Below are 26437 nucleotides of genomic sequence, written 5' to 3'. Positions count from 1 at the left end.
TCATGACATATAGCTGAAAGGTATTATTGCTAATTAACACTTGATGTTGTTAGCAGTTTTGTAGTTGTTTAAAAATGAAATATTGTTATTTTGGAATCAGATTTTTTTCTGTGTCTGGTTCTTTTTCCTGATTTCTGTATTTAATGAAATAACTGTTAACACTGATATTTATATCATATTGTTCATTAATGTTAGTGGCAAGTCCTGGCCAAGTGCATATGTAGGAATTATACTTTAGAAAGATATATATCTTGTATTCTAATTGTTCAAAAGTTTAAATTTTGACTTTTGAGGTTGTTATAGTTCAGCCAATTCATTTTTTGTGTTTCATTTGTTTGTTTGTGTTTTAATACATTACAAACACTACTTTTATAATAATCAATTCAGATTTGAAGTCCAGAGAAACATATTTGTAGAGAATGCATTACAATTTTATCTAATGCAATGCACCACTTTTATAATTAAAGTAATGTATGTTGTATATACTGTATCTCATAACCACCAAGGTACTGTATAGTCTCTGTTGTTACCAAACAGAACTGTGGAATAGTAGAACTATTAGAACTTTAGTAGAACTATTTAAGCTCTTTTTTTCAGAGCTTGGCTGCAGATATTTTGGGAAACTCACCATACTAATGTCAGTAAATGCTGTTCCCTGATCCTGTGCAGTAGAGCTCAGACCTCTACTCAGTTTATCTCCAGCTACATAAAGGTACCGTCCAGGATCTTGTGCCATCTTACCAAACTCCTCGGCTAATTCTTTGAAAGGTGGCCGAGATTCAGCATCTGCTAACCAGCCTGTGAAGAAAGGAAGCATATAAACAGAACTAGGAAATTAACACAAACATACAGTTATAATAAAATATTGAAAATCTTTAGTAATGGTAAACGAATGAGGTATACTTCTAAAGAAAAAACTCAGCTCTTACATTTTATTAAGATAAAGTAGACATCAATTGTACATATATTGGGCTGTGGCAGTCTTCCTCCTTTATCCAGTAGATCTGGAATATCACGGGATGTAATATTTTCATAAGGACGACCACCAAATGTTAACAGTTCCCATACAGTAACACCTGTAACCACAAAGTATTGTTTCAATGCTCTGCTTAATCACCAGTACAGTACTAAAGATATAATACATTCCTGAAAAATAATTCAAAATTTTGTCATTTCTGGTGCTTTTTTACCACAGAAATAAATGACATGTAACATTGGTATAACTTGTGACACATAGTAAACAATCTAAAGAAGAGATATGACTACAATATGAAGAAGTATCTGTAACTGAGATATGATGAAGTACATACCGAACGCCCACACGTCACTTTTGTGGGAAAATATTCGTTGTTGAATAGTTTCTAAGGCTAACCACTTGATCAGCACCTGGAAATTAAAAACATATATTAACACAACACAGTCAACATAATAAAACAACTGATAATGACAACACATTAAATTTTCCTTTATAAGAATGACTATCCCCATTCATGAACTTGTAAATGGTATAACGAGACATAATTAGGTTAATCACAACGACTTTACAAATCTGAGGATTGTCTCAGGCTGTGCTTTCAGTTACTATCCCCAATCTACTGTACATTCTTACTTCATATACTGTCCTCAACACTCTATATTCTAACTTCAATTACTATCCTCAACATTCTACTGTACATTCTTACCTTACTTACTGTCCTCAATACTCTACTTACATTTTTATTTCATTTACTGTTCTCAACACTTTACCTTCTTACTTCAGTAACTGTCTTCAACACTCTTACTTCATTTACTGTCCTCAACATTCTACTGTACATTCTTTCTTAAGTAACTATCCTCAACATTCTACTGTACATTCTTTCTTAAGTAACTATCCTCAACATTCTACTGTACACACTTACTTAAGTTACGGTCCTCAGCATCTTACTGTACATGTTTTCTTCAGTTTCTGTCTTCAACACTCTACTGTACATGCTTACTTCAGTTACTGCTTTCAACATTTTATGATCATATACATTAAAATAGTGAAAATATTTGAAGAAAATACAATGGTGAAAATGAATCTCACTTTTTCACTGAGAAAATACAGTGGCAAAAATGAATTTCACTTTTTCTTTTAGAAAATACACTGGTGAAAACTAATCGTACTTTTTCACTTTCAGAAAATACAGTAGCAAAAATAAATTTTACTTTTCTCTCAGAAAATACAGTAATGAAAGGAAATCATACTTCTTCACTTTCAGAAAATACAGTAATGGAAACAAATCTTACTTTTTCACTTTCAGAAAATACAGTAGTGAAAATAAAACTCACTTTTTCACTTTCAAAAAATACAATAATGAAAACGAACCTCACTTTTTCACTTTCAAAAAATACAGTAGTGAAAACAAACCTCACTTTTTTACTTTTAGAAAATACAATAATGGAAACAAACCTCACTTTTTCACTTTCAGAAAATACAATAGTGAAAATAAATCTCACTTTTTCACTTTCAAAAAATATAATAGTGAAAACAAACCTCACTTTTTACTTTCAGAAAATACAATAATGAAAACAAACCTCACTTTTTCACTTTCAGAAAATACAGTAGCAAAAACAAATTTTACTTTTCTCTCAGAAAATACAGTAATGAAAGGAAATCATAATTTTTCACTTTCAGAAAATACAGTAATGAAAGGAAATCATAATTTTTCACTTTCAGAAAATACAGTAGTGAAAACAAACCTCACTTTTTTACTTTTAGAAAATACAATAATGGAAACAAACCTCACTTTTTCACTTTCAGAAAATACAGTAGCAAAAACCAATTTTACTTTTCTCTCAGAAAATACAGTAATGAAAGGAAATCATACTTCTTCACTTTCAAAAAATACAATAATGAAAGGAAATCATAATTTTTCACTTTCAGAAAATACAATAATAGAAACAAATCTGACTTTTTCACTTTCAAAAAATACAATAATGAAAACAAACCTCACTTTTTCACTTTCAGAAAATAGAGTAGTGAAACAAACTTTACTTTTTTACTTTTAGAAAATACAACAACGAAAACAAATTTTACTTTTTTACTTTTAGAAAATACAACAACGAAAACAAATCTTACTTTTTTTTTTACTTTTAGAAAATACAACAACGAAAACAAATCTTACTTTTTTACTTTTAGAAAATACAACAACGAAAACAAATCTTACTTTTTTACTTTTAGAAAATACAATAACGAAAACAAATCTTACTTTTTCATTAGCTTTATTAAACTCTTCTTCATTAACATCCAAAAGCTTTGCTAGTCCATAGTCAGTTATTTTCACACAACCTGGGGTTTGTACTATAAAATCCAAATTATATCATGAGCAAACTATTTACTGATTAGTCATTTATTTACTATGTTATTATGATTTACATAATTTCACATATGCAATATATTAACAAGAAGTGATTCTGCAACATCAAATTTTGTATTTCCTCTCTTCACCTCTTCCAAACATTAGCTTTGTAGATGTGGTTGATGAATTTACTTTACAAATTTTCTTTGCCTACTGAATATGTTGTTTTGAAATTTGATTAGAATTTTAACTCACTTCATTTCTTGAAGATACTAGTTTGATGGATGTGTTTGCTAAAAACACATGGTGAAATGTTTTGTACTGGCTTTTTGGAGTATTAGTAGTTTGATGAATGTGTTTGATTGAAACACTTAGTGCTTTGTACTAAATCTCTCTGGAGTGCTACTAGTTTAATGAACATATCTAAATAAGCAATGTTCACATTCATTATACATACCTGTTACACATACAACATTCATTTTGCCTTTGAGTGGACTAACTAACATTTTATCTTTACACCACCATGAGAACCTGGTTGAGTTATTTTTTCACAGCTACTGAGCATTCTAGTATGATTCACAAGTGTTGGGCAAATTAACTTAAAGATTAGCTTTACATCTGTATGTCATCTGTGTGTGTCAGTAATTCTCTATAATCAGTGTGGTACTTAATAGTTCATCTTTCTAAACTCTTGTCTAAAGTTAAGCACAAAGCCACACAATGGGCTATCTGTGCTGTGTCTATCATGGTACTGTAACTCAGTTTTTGGTGTTACAAACCAATGGAGGGGTACAAACTTTTATGTTACTTTTAAAAGAATCATTAAGAAATTTGACTACATTTCTTATAATAATTACTAACATTTGAAACATAATCACTTACACAACACATTCCTCAAAGCCAAATTACGATGAACCAATCTCTTCTCTTCAAGATATGCCATAGCCTGGGCAAATATAAACAATGATCAGAAGAACAATAATGCAAACATGAAATAGTTTTTATATATTCACACTAAGGTCATAAATTAAATTCATTTACTCTTAAAAACAAAAATACAACTTAGATAATTTATTTTTATGAGAATTGAATTTGACAAAAAATGTAGCTATCTTAATAATTTCATTAAGAAATTTTTCTTGCACATTATTATACACTTTAAAAAATCCACTAATGTTAAAAATACCACAATAAGTCTGATGTTGAATGTGTTTAAAATATTTCTACAAGTAGGATAAATACCACAATAAGACTGGTGTTGGATGTGTTTAAGATATTTCTACAGGTAAAATATATATCACAATAAGACTGGTGTTGGATGTGTTTAAGATATTTCTATAAGTGAGATAAATACCACAATAAGTCCAGTGTTGAATGTGTTGATATTTCTATAAGTGAGATAAATACCACAATAAGGTTGGTGTTGGATGTGTTTAAGATATTTCTATAAGTGAGATAAATACTGCAATAAGTCCAGTGTTGAATGTGTTGATATTTCTATAAGTGAGATAAATACCACAGTATGTCTGGTGTTGGATGTGTTTAAGATATTTCTATAAGTAGGATAAGTACCACAATATGTCTGGTGTTGAATGTGTTGATATTTCTATAGGTGAGATAAATACCACAATAAGTCTGGTGTTGAATATGTTGATATTTCTATAAGTGAGATAAATACCACAGTATGTTTGGTGTTGAATATATTGATATTTCTATAAGTGAGATAAATACCACAATAAGTCTGGTGTTTGATGTGTTTAAGATATTTCTATAGGTAGGATAAGTACCACAATAAGTCTGGTGTTGAATGTGTTGATATTTCTATAGGTGAGATAAATACCACAATAAGTCTGGTGTTGAATATATTGATATTTCTATAAGTGAGATAAATACCACAATAAGTCTGGTGTTGAATGTGTTGATATTTCTACAAGTAGGATAAATACCACAATAAGACTGGTGTTGGATGTGTTTAAGATATTTCTATAAGTGAGATAAATACCACAATAAGTCCAGTGTTGAATGAGATAAATACCACAATAAGTCTGGTGTTGAATGTATTGATATTTCTATAGGTGAGATAAATACCACAATAAGTCTGGTGTTGAATATATTGATATTTCTATAAGTGAGATAAATACCACAATAAGTCTGGTGTTGAATATATTGATATTTCTATAAGTGAGATAAATACCACAATAAGTCTGGTGTTGAATGTGTTGATATTTCTATAGGTGAGATAAATACCACAATAAGTCTGGTGTTGAATATATTGATATTTCTATAAGTGAGATAAATACCACAATAAGTCTGGTGTTGGATGTGTTTAAGATATTTCTACAGATAGGATAAATAACATAATAATTCTGGTGTTGAATGTGTCATCATGCATCTCCATATGTAATATATATAATAATTATGGTTTGGAATACTTTAACATTAGATTAAAAATATAAGAAGAAGTAAATTCAATATTTTTTATTTATTTTTAGTTAAACACAAAGTTACACAATGGGCTAATTGTGCTGAGCCAACAAAGGGTAACAAAATCTGATTTTTAGCATTAAAAGCCTTTAGATTTACCACTGTGACACCTTGGGGCAAATTTAACATTTACAAAACAATAACACTACATAGTAACATAGTTGGGAGTGAAATACAGATGGCTATCATTATGAAAGACATTTACATGAAGTGAAGATTTTGGAATGTATCATTAGTGAATATGGTGAAGTATAGAAAGGATATTTGAGAATATTATTGTTTCAGTTTGGTATTAAGTAGAATCTGAAAGATACCTGAAAACATGTCTGAACATTACTTAGGTTTGATGTATATATATATATTAGTATAAAGCAAGTACTATCTGAATGATACTCAAGAACATGTCTGTACATTATTTAGGTTTGGCATAAAAATATACAAAGTAGAATTTGAATGATACCTAAGAGCATGTCTGAACGTTATTTAGGTTTGGTATATGTTAGTACAAAGTAAGTACTATCTGAATGATACTTGACAACATATCTGTACATTATTTAAGTTTTATTTACATTACTACAGAGGAGAATCTGAATAATACTGTAGATAATGTCTGTACATTATTTAGGTTTGGTTTATATTACTTCAAAGTAGAATCTCAATGACACTTGAGAACATGTCTTAATGATATTTAGATTTGGTTTATATTACTAGAAAGTAGAATCTGAATGATACTTGAAAATACGTCTGTACATTATTTAGGTTTGCCATAAAAAATACAAAGTAGAATTTGAATGATACCTGAAAACATGTCTGAACGTTATTTAGGTTTGGTGTATGTTAGTACAAAGTAAGTACTATCTGAATGATACTTGACAACATATCTGTACATTATTTAAGTTTTATTTACATTACTACAGAGGAGAATCTGAATAATACTGTAGATAATGTCTGTACATTATTTAGGTTTGGTTTATATTACTTCAAAGTAGAATCTGAATGACACTTCAGAACATGTCTTAATGATATTTAGATTTGGTTCATATTACTAGAAAGTAGAATCTGAATGATACTTGAGAACATGTCTTAATGATATTTAGGTTTGGTTTATATTACTACAAAGTAGAATCTGAATGATACTTGAGAACATGTCTTAATGATATTTAGATTTGGTTTATATTACTACAAAGTGGAATCTAAATGATACTTGAGAACATGTCTTCATGAACATGATATTTAGATTTGGTTTATATTACTACAAAGTAGAATCTGAATCATACCTTAGAACATGTCTCTACACTATTTTTATTATTAAAACAGCTTGCCCACAGAAAGAACAAAAGTTTATGTCTGAAACTTAAAAAAATCTTTATATAAGCCCTAAAATTACGTGTACAGCTATGGGGCAATACAAACATTGAAAATTATGTCTTGAATTGAATATAATTAGTTCCATGACTTGACAGTGGTGTGTATTAAATGTTATTACACTATAACATAATGAAGCATGCACTATCTCTCCACCTGATATTTTGAGTTAATATACATATATGTGGTAAATATTCAGTAGTAGAACTTTATATGTCCCATTTAATATGAGATGTAGATTTATAACTTAAAATTGTGATTGTTTAAACCTAGTACAACCATAAACACTAGCTGGATAAGATTATTAACATACAAATGTTTTATATTATGCTTTAATATTGTGTTATGACCCAAAATCATTCCAATTTTTAAAAGTAAGATATCTTCAGTTTTAATGTTAAAAATTACATAAATCATAAGAGTTCTTACTCGTGCAATTTGTGTACACCAGTTGAGAAGAGGCTTGGAGCTAATCTTATCTTTGTTGTTCCTTACGTAGGTGAGCAAACAACCAAAAGGCATAAATTGAGTAATAAGCATTAACTGGGATGTTACAGAAACTGCTAGAAGCTTAAGAAGGTTAGGGTGGTTGACAGCAGCCATTACATAAGCCTCCTAGAAAAAATACCGACAATGTCTATGCATCTTTTACTATATTTGTAAATCTACTAGAAAGAATAGAGACAATGTTTTAATATTCCTGTAAGTCTACTGAAAATAATAAAGACAATGTTTTAATATTCTTGTAATTGTACTGGAGTGAATTCATACTTTGTTTTAATATTACTGTAAGACTACTGGAAACAGTAAGAGTAAGAATTACTAATGAAGAATATTTACAATTTTGCTCCAGATAAAGCTTTTGGTGAATTTATTTAACCATAATGGATATTATAAAATAAACTGTGATATTTCAACCACTGCATCACTCTTACAAATCAATTATTCCTCTCATTTTGAAATGTTTAGTCCTGTATTCAATCCTTTACTTTTACAAAGAAGTTATTATTGTATTTTTCTTTAAATAAGTACTCCATTTTTTGCTTCTCCTAAGTACAACTTGTTATGATATTTTTTCTTTAATTAGTCATTTTTACTTTTCCTAAGTACAAAATGTTAACATACTTCTTTGATAGGTGAACATAGTATAAAAGTACATGTTTTCAGCTTCTATAGAAAAGAAAATATATATCTTACTTCTAAAAATTCTTTATTTGTTGATGAACCTCTACCTTCTCTTAGGACTCTGATGGCAACTGGAAGTTTGATGTTTTCACCTTCAGGAACCCAGAATCCCTGTAAAAAAATGGCGATTATGATTATGTCAAAGATGGTGAGACATACAATAAGAAAGAAAAAATAGAAATCCCATGAAAACTAGGACAATTTCCCAGGTGAATATAACCAGATAATAATACTATGGATGATGTGATGCTAAGTTTCATATTAAATATTTTATATGAGAAACTGACAAGGGAAAGGTGACTCTGGGAAATAAATCTCAGATCTCTAGTTAACAAGACCAGCGTTCTACAACAAAACTATCCAACAGCATAAGTCTTTCCTGTAAAATATCAAATTATAAACCTACAATTACTTATTTAAATTCAACAGAAACCAGTGAAATGGTCACATTAGTAGATCACCATAATTAATATTAAATATTTTATTTGAAAAAAACTGCTAAGCAGAAAGTGATTGAAAGACCAAACCTGAATTCCTAGCTATCATGACTAGTAGTATACTCACCTTCACTTATAAAGACTTGCTCTACAAATAGTTGATAGGTACATGTATTCTCTGATAGCTCTGTGAGAACATCACCATTAGGCAGGGGACCTAGGCTGAAGCCCTGGTTACAGAGTCACTTTTTGTTTCTGAGTTTCTCAAGTAATATACTTGATATTAATTATTAAAAAATAGTAATATTACTATAAACACTAACATGAATTTACAATGCTAAGACAGTTTCATTTTTATAACATGGTGGTTGGCTTCTAGAATGGATTGTCTTCAGATGTTGTAAACACAGTAAATTTAAGTTAGTTTAAGAAAAGGCTTGATAAATAAGTGAAAAATAAGGATTGGCTTTAAGATTTTTTATATTTTTTTAAATTATTTTAATTTATCAACATAAATAGACTGATAAGTTCCATGTTGTTCCAAGGCTTTATGTTTTCGCTTGCAGTTCCTTAAAATGCTTAAGAAAATAGTAAAGAAAACAAACACATTATTTAAATGATAATACAATGACAGTCTTTACAAATATTATACCTTGTATACAATGCCAAAGGTTCCATATCCCAGAATTTCTCCCTTTGTTAGCTCAACTTCTTTCACAATTATCAACTTTGTTAGGTTATGTTCAATGTTAGACAGCCTAAAGGGCTCTTCCTCTTCTGATCCATTCATCTGCTGTTCACAGAAAGTTATTAAAACTAATAATTTGTAAAATATGATTGTTTATAAGTGATACACAGGGAAAGAAATACCGTAAGATGACATGAAAACAGAGAACATTACAGAAACCAAGAAGAATAATGAAGATGATAAAATGGTTTAGTTCATGTAGCTCTGTCTTGCACATACTGAAAATATGTAGTTAATGTAGTTCTGCTTGACATATACTGAAAAGATATAATTTATGTAGCTCTGTTTGATGCATACTAAAAATATGTAGTTAATGTAGCTGTGTTTGACACATAAGTACTTTTAATCCTATTTTATACCAATCAAAATAGCAAAACGCCATTGCTAATAATCCATATTCCAATAGTATATAAGTTTTAAGTTCTTGAATTTGTCATGCAATATTAAAGAAAAATCCTGAATTTCCCTAGTGTAACACAATTTCTCTATATCTCTTCTCTTCTCTCTTTTACCCTCTAATAACTACAAAATCCAATTTAAGTTACTCACCATAAATGTTTATTACTCAACCAAACCATAACTTTTATAGCCATCAATTTTGTTTGGTTACAGAGCCATCAAATAGAAAACTAGACCCTTCTTGTCTGACCCACCATTCCCGTCCTCTCTTTTGCGATTTGTTAAGGGTAATCTCTTATATTTAATTCTATACTATAGATAACCAACAGAAAGCCAAGCTTTTTATCAATCAACTGATATATTATATAACTTTAGTTTCTGAACGAACATTTGTCAATTTTCTTGAATGATTTTGTAATGGCTCTTGTTGAATAGTTAAAAAGCTACAAAAATTATGATAGTTAGGATAATTTGTTTACTTTTGACATGTTATTATTCTGTGTTCTTTGCAGAATTATTTAAGTAAATAAAAATTATTTAGTGAATTATTACCATTAGTATAAAAAATAGGGTTAAGTGTCATTGATAACTGACAGCAAGGAAAACGAGGATTCAGGTAAGAACTTGGTTTTTCATGTTTATTCTGTAATTATTAATTTTTTTATAAAAGTAACTAAAATGTAAAAATAAGGATCTCATTAGGTTAAATTTTGTAAAATAAATAATAATAAAAATGTTTTATGAGACATTCATGTAAGTAACTTGTAGGTAATGTAATTCAGTAGTGCATCATAACCTGCATGTTTCCAAAGTGGTTTACAACATATAGTGGCACAAATAGTAGTTAGACATGGTTCAAAGAGTAGTTAAATAATAAAATGTAATTATCAATATATTTATACTGTTGCAAGTTTAAAGCTACTTAGGATAAACGAATGTAGTTTCAGGTTACAATTTGAAGTCATCCGAGAAATAAAGAAATGGTAATTTAGATTTATTTCAATTTTCTTTTGGTGTTTACAAGGCCACTCAAATTTATAAATGTTTTATAAAGTCAAAGTAGTGAAAATAACTGATAATATATAAAGTTTTACTGAAAACAAACATCTTAAATGTAATTTGTAGGTTTGAGAGATTATAGAAATCAAATATGAGATTTTTGAGATGAAGAATAGTATTTTGAACATTAACATAAAAATCACTTTGCACAAAGACTATTCAAAACAAATACCTGATATATTCACAGACAATTTTTTTAGTTTATTATAAATACATAATGAAAGAAATATGAATTTTTGTATGTGAAAGACTTATAATGTTAACTGAAAGACAACTAAATTTCGTGAAGATATATATATACCATATTAAAAGTTAGTAGTATCAAACCTATAAAAATGTTATACGACTACAAAGAGGTCATGTGCTGGGTCAAATCGACCAAACCTGTGTTGAAAGAGTTAATGTCGCTCTGAAAAAGACAAAATAAAAAGGTGTAGCTAAAAGAGCTCTGACAGAGACAGCTTTGTGAAAGGTTCAAAAGTTTAGATTGAGACAACTAATTTTTAAGGAAAAAAACAGATTATTTGTGAAGTTTTTCTTTAAAACTAGATAATAGTTAACCTACCATTCTTAACTTCATTGCATTTTCTTTTCTTCTGGTTCGTTTTAACCAGAAGTAAACAAACATACCCAAAAAAACTACAAGTAGTGCTGTACATCCAATAGATCCACCAGATAATGCTTGTACTTTGTCATCATATCTGGTGGTGAAAATAAAAATATTCAATTATTCAAATTATATCGATAAAAAAATAAAATTCAATTTAACAGCATGTTGTATACACAACGTCTGTTATAAAGATAATAGTTATTTTAAATCTTAACTTCTTGGTTTTTACATGTATATGAATAAATCTAACAATTTTTATGTTATTTAATAAAAGTAATTAATTACATTTTATGTACATCTGGTGCTGAAGGGTCATCTGTAGAACAGAAGGGATCTTCCATGCCATCAACAAAAACTCTGACTGGTTTATCAGGTGGACAGGATGCTGTACAATTAAACTAGAAGACAAAAGTTGATGATTATCCTCTAATAACACAGCAAAAATGGGATGTTTGTAGATAAACTTGAGTACATGAGAATGGTATCATAGACAAGATAACTATATTAAAAACAATGTAAACAATAGGGTTTAATGGGAAATTAACACAAATAATAACAAATGTATTGCAAAATTATATTTGATTCTTTTATTTGAAGAATACTCTAAAACGTTACTATCAAATTTGTACTGATCATAGATTAACCTTAATATAACAACAGTCTTGTTTTAAACATGTATAGAAACATACTACTGATCATACATTAACTTTTAACATAACACAAGCTAGTTTTAAATGTGTAAACAAACACACTACTGATCACACATTAACCTTTAACATAACACAGGTTACTTTTAAATGTGTAAACAAACACACTACTGATCATACATTAAACTTACTACAGGCTGAATTTAAATGTGTATACAAACATACTACCAATCATACATTAACCTTAAGCATAAGTTAGTTTTTAACATGCATGTAAACATACTGGTGATGAAAAGTAAGGTTAAACATACCACAGTCTGGTTTTCATCAAAATACACTCTGTAGTTGCGACAAGCATGACAGTGGGCAACTGTTGGACCATAGCATCCTCGACATTCATTCGAACACTTGATACAGTGTCGACTTATGTGATTTGGATAGCTATCCTTGGGGCATTCTGCTGTGCACTGCTTCCCTGAGCTGTAGTTTATACACTCACACATTGAAATGTGAACTCCATAACTTGTACAAGTCTTGCATAGTTTATGACACTTTTGGCACACCTTATAGGAAGTACATAATTTATTATTTGAACAGCTGAGAAGTGTAACAAACAACACAACTTGTTAAGTGTAATGAATAAATCTAATAAGAGAAAACATTTTTAATAGTTTAAATGAAGTTAGAAAGCTAAAATAAAGGCTTATATTAATTTACTTGTTAATAATTACATCATGAAAACATTTATTTTATCAATGATGTATACATTTTATATTATTTAAAAACTAAAACTGCTCTAAGTCAGTAATCTTTAATCCAAATGACAAAAGCCGGTCCAATTGTATTTTTAGATAAAGCTTTAGTAAATGTGTTATACTGACAGCTCATATCACTTTTTGTACAGGTGTGTGCAAATATTTGCATTAAGTGCAAGTATTTTTGTGAATAATTTTCACATGTAGCTCATATTTATTTCAAATAAGGCTCCTAATTGTAGGTTGTAAATACCTATCAGTGTACCATATTTTTAAAAAAATTCATAAAAGGTAGCTATGTTTTCTATCAAATAAAGTTTCTGTACTTTTAATCCAAAGAAATCAAAGAGTCCAGTAGAGCACATCTGCTGAAAATATATTATAGTTTGGACTACTACAGTCCGAGATACAGAAAGTGGAAAATTGCTAAACTATCACTTGTGTTAAGAACATTCAAAGTGTCCTGCAGCAGGTTGTTTCGGCCATATCACACACTACTATGTGTCTTGATTAATAACACAAAAAAATTACTGCAATTCTGTTTTATTCACAATTATAAAAAATATATATAGAATGAGTAAAACTAACCAATTTTCCAGCCAAGCTTTTAAGAGACCCCTCTTCTCGAGGGCTTACATATTCAATATAATAGCCATCAGGACATGGTTCTTCACCTTTTAAACAGTATTCCTGAGAAAAGAATTGCAAGTTTATAAAGTCATACAAATTCATATTTATATACATTTATTGAAGATGTTATTGGTATTTATTGCATAATGTTAAAGGAAACAGATGAAAGAATGTATTTACTATTGATGGCACATTTTAAAATGAATTAGCATATTCTACATTTGCTTGTATTAAAATGTAACTCATGAAACAAAACATTTTAATATTCATAAGCTGATATAATATCTACTTAACCCCTAATGACCATTTAAGTAATAATAACTGATTTAGGTAATTTATGCTATTATGGGTAATTTGTCCATTTATGTTTAGCTACTAAGATTATCTAAGACCATTTCTTTTTTTGAAAAGCTGATCAGAAAGAAGGAAGGCATCCACTGGCAACTAACCATGCTAAGAAGTTTAACTGGTACTGTTATTAGTAGCCTCACACCTTAAATTGTGAGAAACTTTCTGAGGTATCACAGAGATTTGAACTCAGTTCAGCATCTATGAAATCTAAAAACTCGAGAACATGGAAGTAAAATGTATATAAATTAAAAGGAATATGAGGTAAATAAGGTTAATCAAAGTAATATTACAATCTTAATGAAGGTAATAGATTATACTATGAAAAATAAATGTTATAAGGGCAATCGTTATTTTGTTATTAAACTTTACTTATATCCCTGAAAAGGGCCTCATGCCAAAAGTTTAAAAGTTTCAAAATTTGGGATTTTGTTGATTCCTTTTATAAACTGAATCAAAATACTTCAGTTTTATGTGCACTGAAAGGTTAAATAAACAAAAATGTTTTGTGGAAAATACTTACCACAACATTTCGATTATGTCCACTAAGTACAGCTTTTTCACATGAGACACATCCATTAGGACCAACAGTATTCTTTGGCCCTGTACACCTAAAAATCGTATGGAAACAGTAATTTTATAGCATATTTAAAATCATGAATAACTGAAGCTTTGTTAAATTTTAAAATGATCAATGTTAATTACTTTCATGACTTGGATGCTAATGGAGTTTAATACTGTTTCTCACATTTCTAATTACAGTCCTTTCACAGAATCAACTTATAACTAGAACTAACAGTTAGAAAAAGTAGCACTACTTCTAAAATTCCAATAATGTATAGAGCTGCTATAAATATAAAAAGTTTGTTTTACCCACTAAGACAGTTCTGATGACATAGTTTACACTCTCCTCCATTGTGACTATACTTCATGTGTGGGCACTTCGCAACACAGTATGGTCCGTCTCTCACATTTCGACACTGAGTACAGTTACTAGGACCCTGTAGGTTCGGAAAGATTGATGATTACAGATACAAACTAACCCTTAAGACAGATTAGTATAGACATCAACTAATCCTAAATAAAGATTAGTACATATATTAATTATCCCTTTCTTTTCGTGGTAGTTATCTCGTTGATTATATCCTTCATATTTGTAATATTATTTATAATATATCAATGATTAAACTTCATATTTAGTTGATAAATAAATGAACATATTACTTGCAACATTAATTAAAAACCTAGTTATTACCTTTTACTATGTATATATGATAATTTTCAGTATAAAACAGAAGTTAAGATAATAACAGCTCTCAGGACAAGTTAGGAACTAAATATATACTATTACAGGTAACATAATAAGGCAAGGTTATGAGATAGTGAATTCTACTTTAATTTTGTTATGGTTTTGTTTACCATTCGTTTACTATTCCTTTTGTCATTTAGTTCAACTATAAATTTGTAGTTATACTAAAACACCAACTCAACTTCTAGCAGTAACACATTGATTCTGAGTATGCTTGTATAATGAAACTAATGGAAACTAACCCTAGTGACAATAAACACGGATTAATGTTGTGAGACACTACATATATTACCTTCCAGATATAGTTAAAAACATTTATTGCTGATTTTTACTTGATATTGAGAAGTGGATTAAATTTCGAATAGTGTGTTTTTGGAATTAGATTTCTCTTCTTCTGTTTTTTTTTTTATTTGTTCTTATTAATAATTTTGACATTGATGTTATGTTGTTCATTAATGTTTGTATCTAGTCCTGGCCAGACACAGATATAACCTTGAAATTTATGTTACATTGTTCATTAATGTTTGTATCTAGTCCTGGCCAGACACAGATATAACCTTGACATTTATGTTACATTGTTTATTAATATTTTTATCTAGTCCTGGCCACATACAAATCTATTAACTATGTCTCTAAATGATGAGATCTGTATTCCAGTTGTTTTAAAGTGTTATTTTGGATTTCTGTTACATTTTGATAATTTTTTGTAGAACCCAGGTTCCAGCAATATTTTGTTTTAATTCATTATGTTGGTGCCTGAACAGACTCTTTCAAAGGGGTTGCTTGAGTTTTAACTTTGAGTGGATTGTTTGTTTGTTCTTCAGTTCAATGTTGAATGATTAATTCAGCAATAATTTAAGTTCAGTGGAGTACAAATTAAATTATTTAGTAGCAGAAAAAAAGTGTGTTATTATGGAATAGAAAGCTGATATAGCAAGTATGAAGCAGCTTGTGGTAGTATTAATGAAAGAGGTACAAATATTAATACACACGATGATAAATCTTCTAGTGAGAGAAACCAAGTTTCATTGTCTTCCATTTCAAAGCTTAAGAGTTTTTTCTATTAGTAGCCATGTGTAAAATTCATCAACTTACAACAACTAAGTCAACCAGTTACCCCTGTCTGTTGAAAAGATTAATGGTAAGTTGGATTTTGAGGTATTTAAAGTTTGCGAAGATCTTTTTATGTGCATCAAATACCAGAAAATAAATGTGTGGAAATGGTGACCTCTTATTCGAGAGAAAAGCCGTTACAATGGTGAAAGGCTTTTGGTTCAGAAGTGGTTTTTCAAAGACTTGGAGAAATTTAAGAAACCTTCTTCCATTCAACTTATCTAAACATTCTTACATATTAACCTAAGTTAAGGATTCAGACCTAATGATCTATTTATAATTTCATCCCCACAATTAATTCTCTGCAGTAGCCTTGACATAAATGAGTTATGGCTCTTTTCTTCAAATGCCTTCACCAATTCTTTTTACTTATCAATTAGAATCTTTCTGTCGATATTATTATTGATTCATGTTGTATCATTTATAAATATTTGTGTCAAGTTCTGGCCAAGTGTGAGATTACTGAGTTTTTTTCTACATGATAAAATTTGTAATTGTTTGAAGGTTTTATTTTCCATTTCTGTTATATTTTAGTAGCTGGTTGTAGCTACATTTTATTTTAGTCCATTACTAAATAAAAGCCTGCAGGTTTAGTAGGAAACCAAAAAAAACTTAATTCAAGTAAAAATATTAATAACTGACAGAACTCGTAGGAAGCTAAAGAAATCTTAATTCAGGTAAAATATTACTAATCAACTAATAGGACTAGTACAAAACCAAAGAAATTTTAAGGTATGATATTATCTTACAGGACCAAAACATTCTCCATCACATTCTTCATGGCAATAGTTGCACATTTTTTCACTTGCATAATAAATCCTGCAAATCAAAATAATAGGATTTAAACAATGATAACTATATAACAAACACAAATGTCTTGAATAAATAAAGTGAAATCTGACTTAAAGTACAAGACAAATTATGTTAATAACTTTAATTCCTGAACTTCATTAATACATTTATTCAGCAATGTCAAACATCAAAACTCTAAACACTCACTATCTATTTATATATACCTTCCCATTTTTTTAATACTAAACTTACCCTGTTCTTACAGTGCAGTTTTCAATACACTCATCATCCAGTCTATAAGTCTTACAAGAAAGACAATCATTAACCCTTGGACCCCAACAACCATCCTCTGAACATTTGTCATCACATACAAGCCCTCTTGCTTCTAATACAAGTAAATAACAAAAATATTTTCTTACAAATTTATTGAACATAATCGTTTGAAAAGTGTTCATTATAAACAATAACAGTTCTGTCAAGAGAATGGTCAACACTGCTGTGTTGAGTTTTGTACATTCTAACACTAATGTGTAGAATTCTATATATATCCCAACACTGCTGTATAGAGTTTTGTATATATTCTAACACTGCTGTGTCAAGTTTTGTACATTATAACACTACTCTGTGGAATTCTACATATATTTCAACACTGCTGTATAGAGGTTTGTACATTCCAACACTGCTGTGTGGCATTTTATTTTTTACAGTTACAGACTATGCCTGTTTTTAATTGGGTTTTATGACCCATACTTAAACAAACACAAACAAAATATAAATACACAAGAGCAAAATTCAATTTGAATATGTTGCAATGAGCCACGTGAATAATCAAGAAAAGTTGAACTTGTTCTGATAAAGACTGAAACTTACGACACTTCTCTTTATCTGCATTGTTCTCAATAAGATTATCTCTTGTGTTCAGGCTTGAAGGACTAGTCATTCTTTCCCAATTAATGTCTTCGACAAAACATAGGTCTTCATTTTCTAGAACAATTACACGTCCTGAATGGATCTTTTTCAATGAATTTAAGTTAAGAGACTCAAGGGAAGTTTTTATAATATACAAAGCAGCAGAAAGCCTAAAAATAATCAAAATAAAAATATGTTACATCTGTGAAAAATGCAAAAAACCTGGAGAATCTGGAAATGTTAGAAATAAACAGTTGTCTTAAAACAAATCCAGAAAACGTTCTAAATGACTAAACAACAAATTAAGCTCTTCCTAACTTCTTATCCCACGTTTCTAGTTGAATGTCAAGGTCACTTCTGGATCTTTGTTCAAACATATATATAAATCCTGTTATAAAACATTTCATTCTGTACCTGATGATAGCTTTACTGGTAAAACCATGGTCATAATAAATGATATATTTATGAAACGTATACTTCTCTTGTTTTTTTCTTGATTATGTATTTAACACTCAAACAAAACATTTACTAACATAATTGCATCCATCTGAAAATTCATCATTACATCTGGTACTAATGCTAAATAATTTTATTTGTTAGCTTGTTTTGTCCAGTAGTGTACTGGTTTTAAACAAATACTAAATTATCTTCATTCAAACTCTATATCCCTAATATCAAACAGTATTTTCAATAACAGTTATGTGAAAAACAATCTTACTTGATGATTCTAAATTTTTCAATCATGCTCAGGAGAAGTATAAAGTAAGGCTAGTTTAGTTACTGAAATTTCAACCTACTTCATTGTTGTTCTTCCACTGTTAGATTAGTTTAACACAAGTTAGGAGTTTAGATATATAATTCAACTTTAAAATTAAATTCAGGGCAATTTCTATAACAGTTATATGCATTATCAGCACAAATCCATGTCAGTTTAAAATGTTAATTGACTTACAAGTATTTGTATTCATGAATTATGTTTTTCAAAGTTTTTTTGCTAACAGTAATCAGTTCTCTTTGTATGAACTTTTCACCAAACAATTAGGTAAAGTGCTATGTTACTTCATGCCAATAATTTAACACAACACACTTGCCAACACTTAAGCTGATAAAGAATGCAGAAGATTAAAACAAATTCATTATGATAAAAGCTGTTTTTCAAAATATCATTTCATTTTATTTCATATTTAATTGACAGAGCAATATTTAGTGGCAAGACTGGCCACGTTGGTTCCAAGGTCAGTATACTGACTAACTTTTTGTAAGGTTTTAACAGTTTAGGTGTAAAGTTCATGAAAATTAGCAGCAATATAAGATGGGCAATAGTAATAAAATACTTAGTTACCCGCAAAACCTTTTTATGAAAACGAACTTGTGAGACATGGTTGATAAACTGAGTTATTGTTATACATACTGAGTTACCATCCTTCCTCTGATGATTTCCAAGTGACGAAGAAAGGTGAGATTTGTAAAGTGTGGATGCTTGGCCTGAATACTGACAAAACCAGTGATTTCTTGAAGTGTATTAAAAATATCCAATTTCTTTGGATGCATTTCTGGATAGAGAGGTCCAAAGGTATTACTAAGAAAATATATTAAAATATAATATATAATAAAATTAATATAGTACAAGAGCAAGAAAAAACAAAGCTGTCTTTAATTCCTAAATACAAGATAGAACACAAATTCTGATAATCATGATAAAAAGTGAATTATGAATAATGGGACAATAAATTTAATTTCATTACACTACAATATAATCAATTTATCATGAGAATCAACCTCAAATTCTTACTTTGGAAATATGTCTTGAAAACCTGTAAATGTGCTGTCTAGGATAGTAAGAGAACCTTCGATGACTGTACAACCATGAAAAGAATCTATATTTCCAGCATGGACAAAGTTACTCACACCTTTACAATCTAGAAATAAACCAAACCCACAAGGGATGGAAAATGTTTATATACATGTGCTTTTTCAACATCAAGTAAGTAAGATGCCTAAATGTTTTAAATATAAGAAATTTTCCCAGCTATTAGAGTGAAAAACTGCAAAACATTTGCTTATAATTATCTCGAGTGTAAAAGTTATTTTAATCATCTAACTTTTTATCAAAATGTGCAAATCGCCCTAACACACACTATAAATTTTAAAACACAGTTTAATAGGGAAAATATACATCCAATCAGATCTCAGCATCAAGTACAAATATGGTAACACTAATAAAAATGCACACTAATAAGTTAGAACACAAGATACTTAGAACTTAGCATCAAGTACAAATATGGTAACACTACTAAAAATACACACTAATAAGTTAGAACACAAGATACTTAGAAGTCAGCATCAAGTACAAATATGGTAACACTACTAAAAATACACACTAATAAGTTAGAACACAAGATACTTGGAACTTAGCATCAAGTACAAATATGATAATAGTATTAAAAGTGCACTCTAATAAGTCAAAAAGCAGGCAAAAAAAATCTTGAGATAAAGCACACATTAGGGAATTACACATTCAAAAACAGATTATTTGATAAGTAAAAATATGTAGGCTAATATAATCTCAGCATTATGTACAAATAAGCAGTAGCAGATCTGAGGTATGTGCATATAGTTAAATATTATCCCTCCCCTCATTTGACCATAAAAACTATTTCCCATTTCCTGATTTAACAATAAAATCACTGAAATTGTTCCTCTTTATTTGTTCCATAATCTTCTTTTCCTTCATTTAATTTATCTGTAAACTGAAACCTGTAAACATTCTTTTCATTATTCACATACTATAATCTTTAATTTTTTTTCCTGTTAGTGCCTTAACTAACTGACATGCAACACTGTAGCATGAACATGGGTAGGATAAAAAAAAAAATCAACATGTAATGATACAATTGCATAGTAATTAGACTGCAAGCATATAGTTTAAATGTCACTGGTGGTGATAAAAATTTCAAAAAGTATTCCTCCAAATATCACTACTGATATTTTGGTATTGCTAAATATGTCCATACAGAATTGTTTCATGCTGAGTTTCAGAACACAAACATTGTATTTGTTCCTGGCACTAATTGTTAATAATATAAAGAATAAATAATATATTTTTCCCTTATTTAAATTAATAAAAATTTAAAGTATAAGTGATTTACATTTCTGTCTGTATTTAAAACACTTAGAAAGGAAAAAAAATAATTTTCATAGGAATTAAAAAAGCAGCCAATTTGACTATTTTAACCTTTAACTAGTTTTAATAGTTTAATTTTTTACTATATATTTATATACACATATATAATTAAAAAAAAGACTTATGTCATAATGGAGAATAGCATAAATTTTACTCAGTGTATCCAAACCTTAGATGAAAAGTGGTTAATTGTAATATTATACAGAAAATGGATAAAAAGAAGAAAAGAAACACTGCTGCTACAAAACAAACTTTTATCAGCTGATCATAAAGTAGGTAGTTATGTAATGTTCCCTGGTTTTTGTGGAACTTATGGAAGACCCACAGCACCTGTATCTACTCTTCTTTCTGTTTATTATTAAGAGTGTGAGGCACTTGTAGCTGAGGTTAAAGTAGATAAATGGTAGACCTTCAACACAATCCGTGTCTTACTTCTGCAGTACATCTCATTTCTTTTTTCACAGTCTATGTAATATTAAAATTAGTTATATATATACATACATATACTCTTCAAAAAAGAAATGCAAAAGGCAAAATATGAGACACATTGTTAACAAGTTTATTCCGGGTAGTTCTGTATGACATGTGTGAAACTTTGCACATTCACTGCTGAACATCCAAAGTCTGCAAAGGCGAAGTCCACGCTCACTAGTTGAAGTTTAACGTCACTCAACGTTAATAACGAGTATGACCCCCGTGAGCATCAATAACTGTTTGGCATCTCCTGCCCATGGAAGCGATGAGATGACGAATCACATCCTGTGGAATGGCTGTCCACTCAGCCTGCAAAGCTGCTGCAAGCTGAGGTAGAGTCTGCGGTTGAGGTTGTCGCCGTCGCAGACGTCGGTCCAACTCGTTCCAAAGATGTTCGATGGGGTTTAAATCTGGTGATCTGGAGGGCCAGGGAAGAACGTTGATATTGTGGTGTCTCAAGAAGACAGTGGTGAGTCGGGCTGTGTGAGGACGGGCGTTGTCATGTTGAAAAACGTCGTTGACGTTCACCATGATGGGTTGCACATGGGACCTAAGAATCTCGTCGACGTATCGTTGAGCCGTAAGATTCCCTCGAATGTGCAAAAGGTTTGTTCTGGCATTGTAGGCGATGGCAACCCACATCATGACGATGCCGCCACCAAACCTATCAACATCCTGCACACAGTTTGCTACAAAACGTTCACCTCGGCGACGGTAAACACGGGTCCTTCCATCCTGCCTATGAAGCATAAAACGTGATTCATCGCTGAACCAAACATACCTCCAATGTGGATGAGGCCATACCCGATGTGCCCGAGTCCACTGCAGCCGTGCTTGACAATGTTGCTGGGTGAGGATGACGCCACTGACTGGACGTCGAGGTCGGATTCCTGCATCTCATAGACGGTTGCGTACGGTCTGATTGGAAATCCTATGCAGCCCTGGTATGGTTGAAGCAGTAGACGTCGCAGTGGTGGTCCTATCCCGAAGGTGACGTAACCGGATGTTGCGATCTTGTGCGGGCGTGGTCACACGAGGTCTGCCAGATCGTGGACGGTCACGAGTTGATCCATGTTGTTGGTGACGATTCCATAGCCTTGTGATGGTGCTTGGGTGGACATTCACAGCTCTGGCAACATCGCCTGCTTCCAAACGACCAATGGCGTTGTTGCGTTGTGCTTCAGTCAGTCTTGGCGTAACTGTATTGCGTAACAAATAACAAAAATATCTCTTTTGCGTTTCTTGTTTTGAAGGGTATATATTCATCATCACACATTTGAATCCGAGACCTGCCACATATCACACAAGTGACTTATCAAATGAATTAACAAGTTAACTTCCTAGTATCTTGTAGTATACCCTTTTTTAACAGTTCAATCTACTACAATGATATACATGACTGTTGTCTCCTCATTTAGATAAAATGTTTGTTAAGACAGTTATCCCTTAAATATCTTGATACAACCTGCAATATTTGCATGCATTTTACGTAGGTATAACAGTTACTAAAATAATGTTTCCTGTGCACCAAAAACGTTTATACTGTTGACTGCATGTCTGCTTGTGCTTGTGTGTATTCTCTTTCATCACTAGAGTGCACTTCAAAAATTAAGCAAGAAGTTACTTTTTCCCTCCCTAAATACTAAAAGCCCACAAGTTTCTTAAAGCTTTGCTCCCTAGACCTGCTAAACCCCTGTCCATAAATGTTTGTGTCAACTTAATAACATAAATAAACAGTAGAGTTTAGCTTTTAAACAAGGTTCATTACATTCCACATCACTGCTATCTTATTCAAGACTGTATACAGCCTCACATTAAATATATAAATAGCTGAAATAGCTTACTTTTGGGACAGGGTCCATCACATGGCACACATTCACCATTCACAGCTCTCTTATAAGGAAGACAGGATCGAACACATGCTCCATTGTCTCTCAGCAGATGGTCTAAGAGATTGATATAAAATAGCACAAGTAACTGCTTACTTCTAGCAAGAAACACTGTAATTAAGACTAGGTTTATGTCAAGAATTCTTTTTACATAGTTTTGTTAAGACAAAGTCAATCTAATGGAATAAAATTGCAATGTGGGATTTTGCATTTCTATTATATACAATCCTTTACTACAGCTGTGTCAAAAAATAAAATAAAATTCAATATTTTTTAAGCAAAAAAATTTATACCTCACCAAATCAAACTTAAGAATTTTCTATAAGTTTTTGACTTAATTTCAGAAGATTTAGAAAATTGATTTATAAAAGACCAGAAAACTTTGGTAGAAAACATAAACAAAATGTAAAGTATTTCAACAGTTAACTAAGTATGCAAACAAAACACAAACCTATGTTGTGATGGACCTACTTTAATACGGTTATTTTAATACTGATGTATGTTTCAGTTAAGAATATATTTAGAAACGCATGAAACTTATAATGTTAAATTTATACTGCAAAATTTCTACCTATACACCAAATATGTAAAGATTCTCAATAATCAACAACTGTGTTGCCATAGTTGAAAATTCAGGACAATCTCCTCTCACGCTTATTAAAAGATAACCAGTGCAATGTGAAGAGACAGTTTATGTTGTTGTTTTATTACAGGTGGTATACTATAAACCTTGGAAGCTATAACTGTGATAAACGTTTGTCAATTGGGAAACTATAAATATTTGACCAGAAATGTTTATAGATTTTGAACATTAGAAAACATTTAACTTCAGTGGATTAATATTGAATGTTAGTGTTTTTATGAAGACATTATATAACTTCAGCAGTGAAAAACTCATGCATGATCACTGAAGAAATAGCTAGTTCCCCGTTAAGGAAATTGTTACTATATCAACTTAGAATTAATTCACTCATTATGAACCCTTTGTAACATATCAAGGAAGTTCTGGATCAGATAAAAGATTCAATATTGTTTGTAAGTTTGTAAAACTTTTGTATATAAATCATTATTTGTAATAAATATTTGGATTAATCACTATTATAAATTGTATTAATGTTTGTATGCTAAAATATATTTGCTTTAAAAAGAAAACTGTGTCTATCAATCTTGTTGGCAAATATCATAAATTTGATAGATCTCTACACTTAATTAACTTCTAAACTTATATTACAATTTAACTCAGTTTTAGACTATTTCAAATTATAATACATAACATAATTAATAGCAATACATAACAATGTGGATAACAATATCTCAATAAAGGCAAATATTACAAAACAAATCAGGGTAAACATTGAGCTAATTATCATATCCAAAATAAAATCAAACTAAAGATAGATAGAAATTATTAATTGATTATTTAACTAGGAAATTCATTACCATATTTATCTGAAGCTATACTGAAACACATAGTGTTCTAAGAAAGATTTGGATAATAAATTTTCAAAGAAACTTACCTGGACAATTTTTCACACATTTATCTCCGTAAGCATACCTTCCATCAGGGTTGACTTCCCATAAATAAGTGAATGGATTGTAATGCATCATTGGTGGACACTCTTGTTTACACACTCCATTATCATTAAAGTTCCGACAAGCCTACAGTAATCAATCATTTTCAGGTTTCTAACCCTTATTTCATACTCTTGCCATAGTGTGACAGTCATGCATTTATTCTATTACCATAGAAAAAGTGAATAGGTAACAATAATCATACATTTTCTTTCTCTTTCTTCCTATATCAATACAGAAAGAAAGGCCTATTAAATACTAAAAGTTAAATCCATAAATAATAGAATAAACAACAGAGGATGATAAACTCAGTCTTTTCTGTATGAGAAGATGCATAAATGTACATATTATAGTCCTCTTTAACTAAGAATGGACAATATGTGGACAGTACACATCCTGTAGTGTTCTGTATGATAGGGTTGTGTATGTATGTATGTATATATGCATCTACATCTTGTTTCTTTATGACTTAGGATAGACAATATGAGGACAGTACACATCCTATATTGTTCCATATGATAGTATATATATATGTATACCTCTTGTTTCTTTATAGCTTAAAGTAGGCAATGTGTATATGTGCATCTTGTTTCTCTGTAGCTCGGTAAACATTATGTATTGTGTGATAGGATGTATGGATGTACATCTTATGTTTCTCTGTCTTTTAGTAGCATAAAGTAAAATAATACCACATATCTTTTCCTGCGAGAGAAATATGGTTACTACTAACAGTGGTATAAAAAAAGTCTAGTTTATCTTGTAACATACCAGGCAGTCACTTTGTTTAGGTCCTATACAACCTCCAGCACAAAATAGATGACAGCATTCTCTCGGGTTTGGGCCAAAGCACCGACCTTTATAGCACTGGAGTGAACAGTTAATTTTTGAAAACTTCTGGCAATTCTGTGGCCCTTCTGCCCAACAGCCTGCAACACAAGACTGGTCACAAGTTGGGCCTACAGATAAAATAATAAAAAGCAAAACGTTTTAAGAATAGTTAATGTGAGTCTGAAGTTGTTAACAAATGATATAAATGATATCATATCGTTTACTAAAACTATATAAAGAATACTGTTTTAAATAACCTCATAAATGTTAAAATGAATGTTTGAAAAATTGAAAAATATTTGGTTGTATTTTCATCAAACTACCCACAAATATTACAAAGACATAAGGGCCTTGTCTGTAAAACAACACAAAACAAAGAA

At 30.2% G+C, this 26437-nt stretch overlaps 1 protein-coding gene across 4 annotated transcripts in view; it reads right to left on the bottom strand.

Annotated features, from left to right (window-relative positions):
- The window catches only part of LOC143235389 (epidermal growth factor receptor-like), a 54903-nt gene that overhangs the window by 4444 nt on the left and 24022 nt on the right, over nt 1-26437 (bottom strand). For 3 of the 4 annotated variants that reach the window (XM_076473499.1, XM_076473502.1, XM_076473500.1), the window contains 22 exons: nt 25998-26185; nt 25175-25316; nt 23613-23714; nt 19903-20029; nt 19522-19689; nt 18072-18280; nt 17454-17586; nt 17159-17228; nt 14861-14988; nt 14511-14598; nt 13598-13699; nt 12566-12817; nt 11893-12005; nt 11563-11698; nt 9444-9584; nt 8367-8465; nt 7599-7784; nt 4203-4266; nt 3231-3322; nt 1311-1386; nt 930-1076; nt 629-798 (listed from right to left, as the gene is read on the bottom strand). In XM_076473499.1, the coding sequence (XP_076329614.1) occupies nt 629-798; nt 930-1076; nt 1311-1386; nt 3231-3322; nt 4203-4266; nt 7599-7784; nt 8367-8465; nt 9444-9584; nt 11563-11698; nt 11893-12005; nt 12566-12817; nt 13598-13699; nt 14511-14598; nt 14861-14988; nt 17159-17228; nt 17454-17586; nt 18072-18280; nt 19522-19689; nt 19903-20029; nt 23613-23714; nt 25175-25316; nt 25998-26185 (2933 nt within the window). The remainder of the gene's footprint in view (nt 1-628; nt 799-929; nt 1077-1310; nt 1387-3230; nt 3323-4202; nt 4267-7598; nt 7785-8366; nt 8466-9443; nt 9585-11562; nt 11699-11892; nt 12006-12565; nt 12818-13597; nt 13700-14510; nt 14599-14860; nt 14989-17158; nt 17229-17453; nt 17587-18071; nt 18281-19521; nt 19690-19902; nt 20030-23612; nt 23715-25174; nt 25317-25997; nt 26186-26437) is intronic. The other variant, XM_076473501.1, reaches the window with a different exon arrangement.

The sequence above is a fragment of the Tachypleus tridentatus genome, chromosome 12, assembly GCF_004210375.1.
Source record: "Tachypleus tridentatus isolate NWPU-2018 chromosome 12, ASM421037v1, whole genome shotgun sequence".
Lineage (NCBI taxonomy): Eukaryota > Metazoa > Arthropoda > Merostomata > Xiphosura > Limulidae > Tachypleus > Tachypleus tridentatus.
Note: the sequence above shows the minus strand (reverse complement) of the source record. Positions and strands in the feature narration are given on the sequence as shown.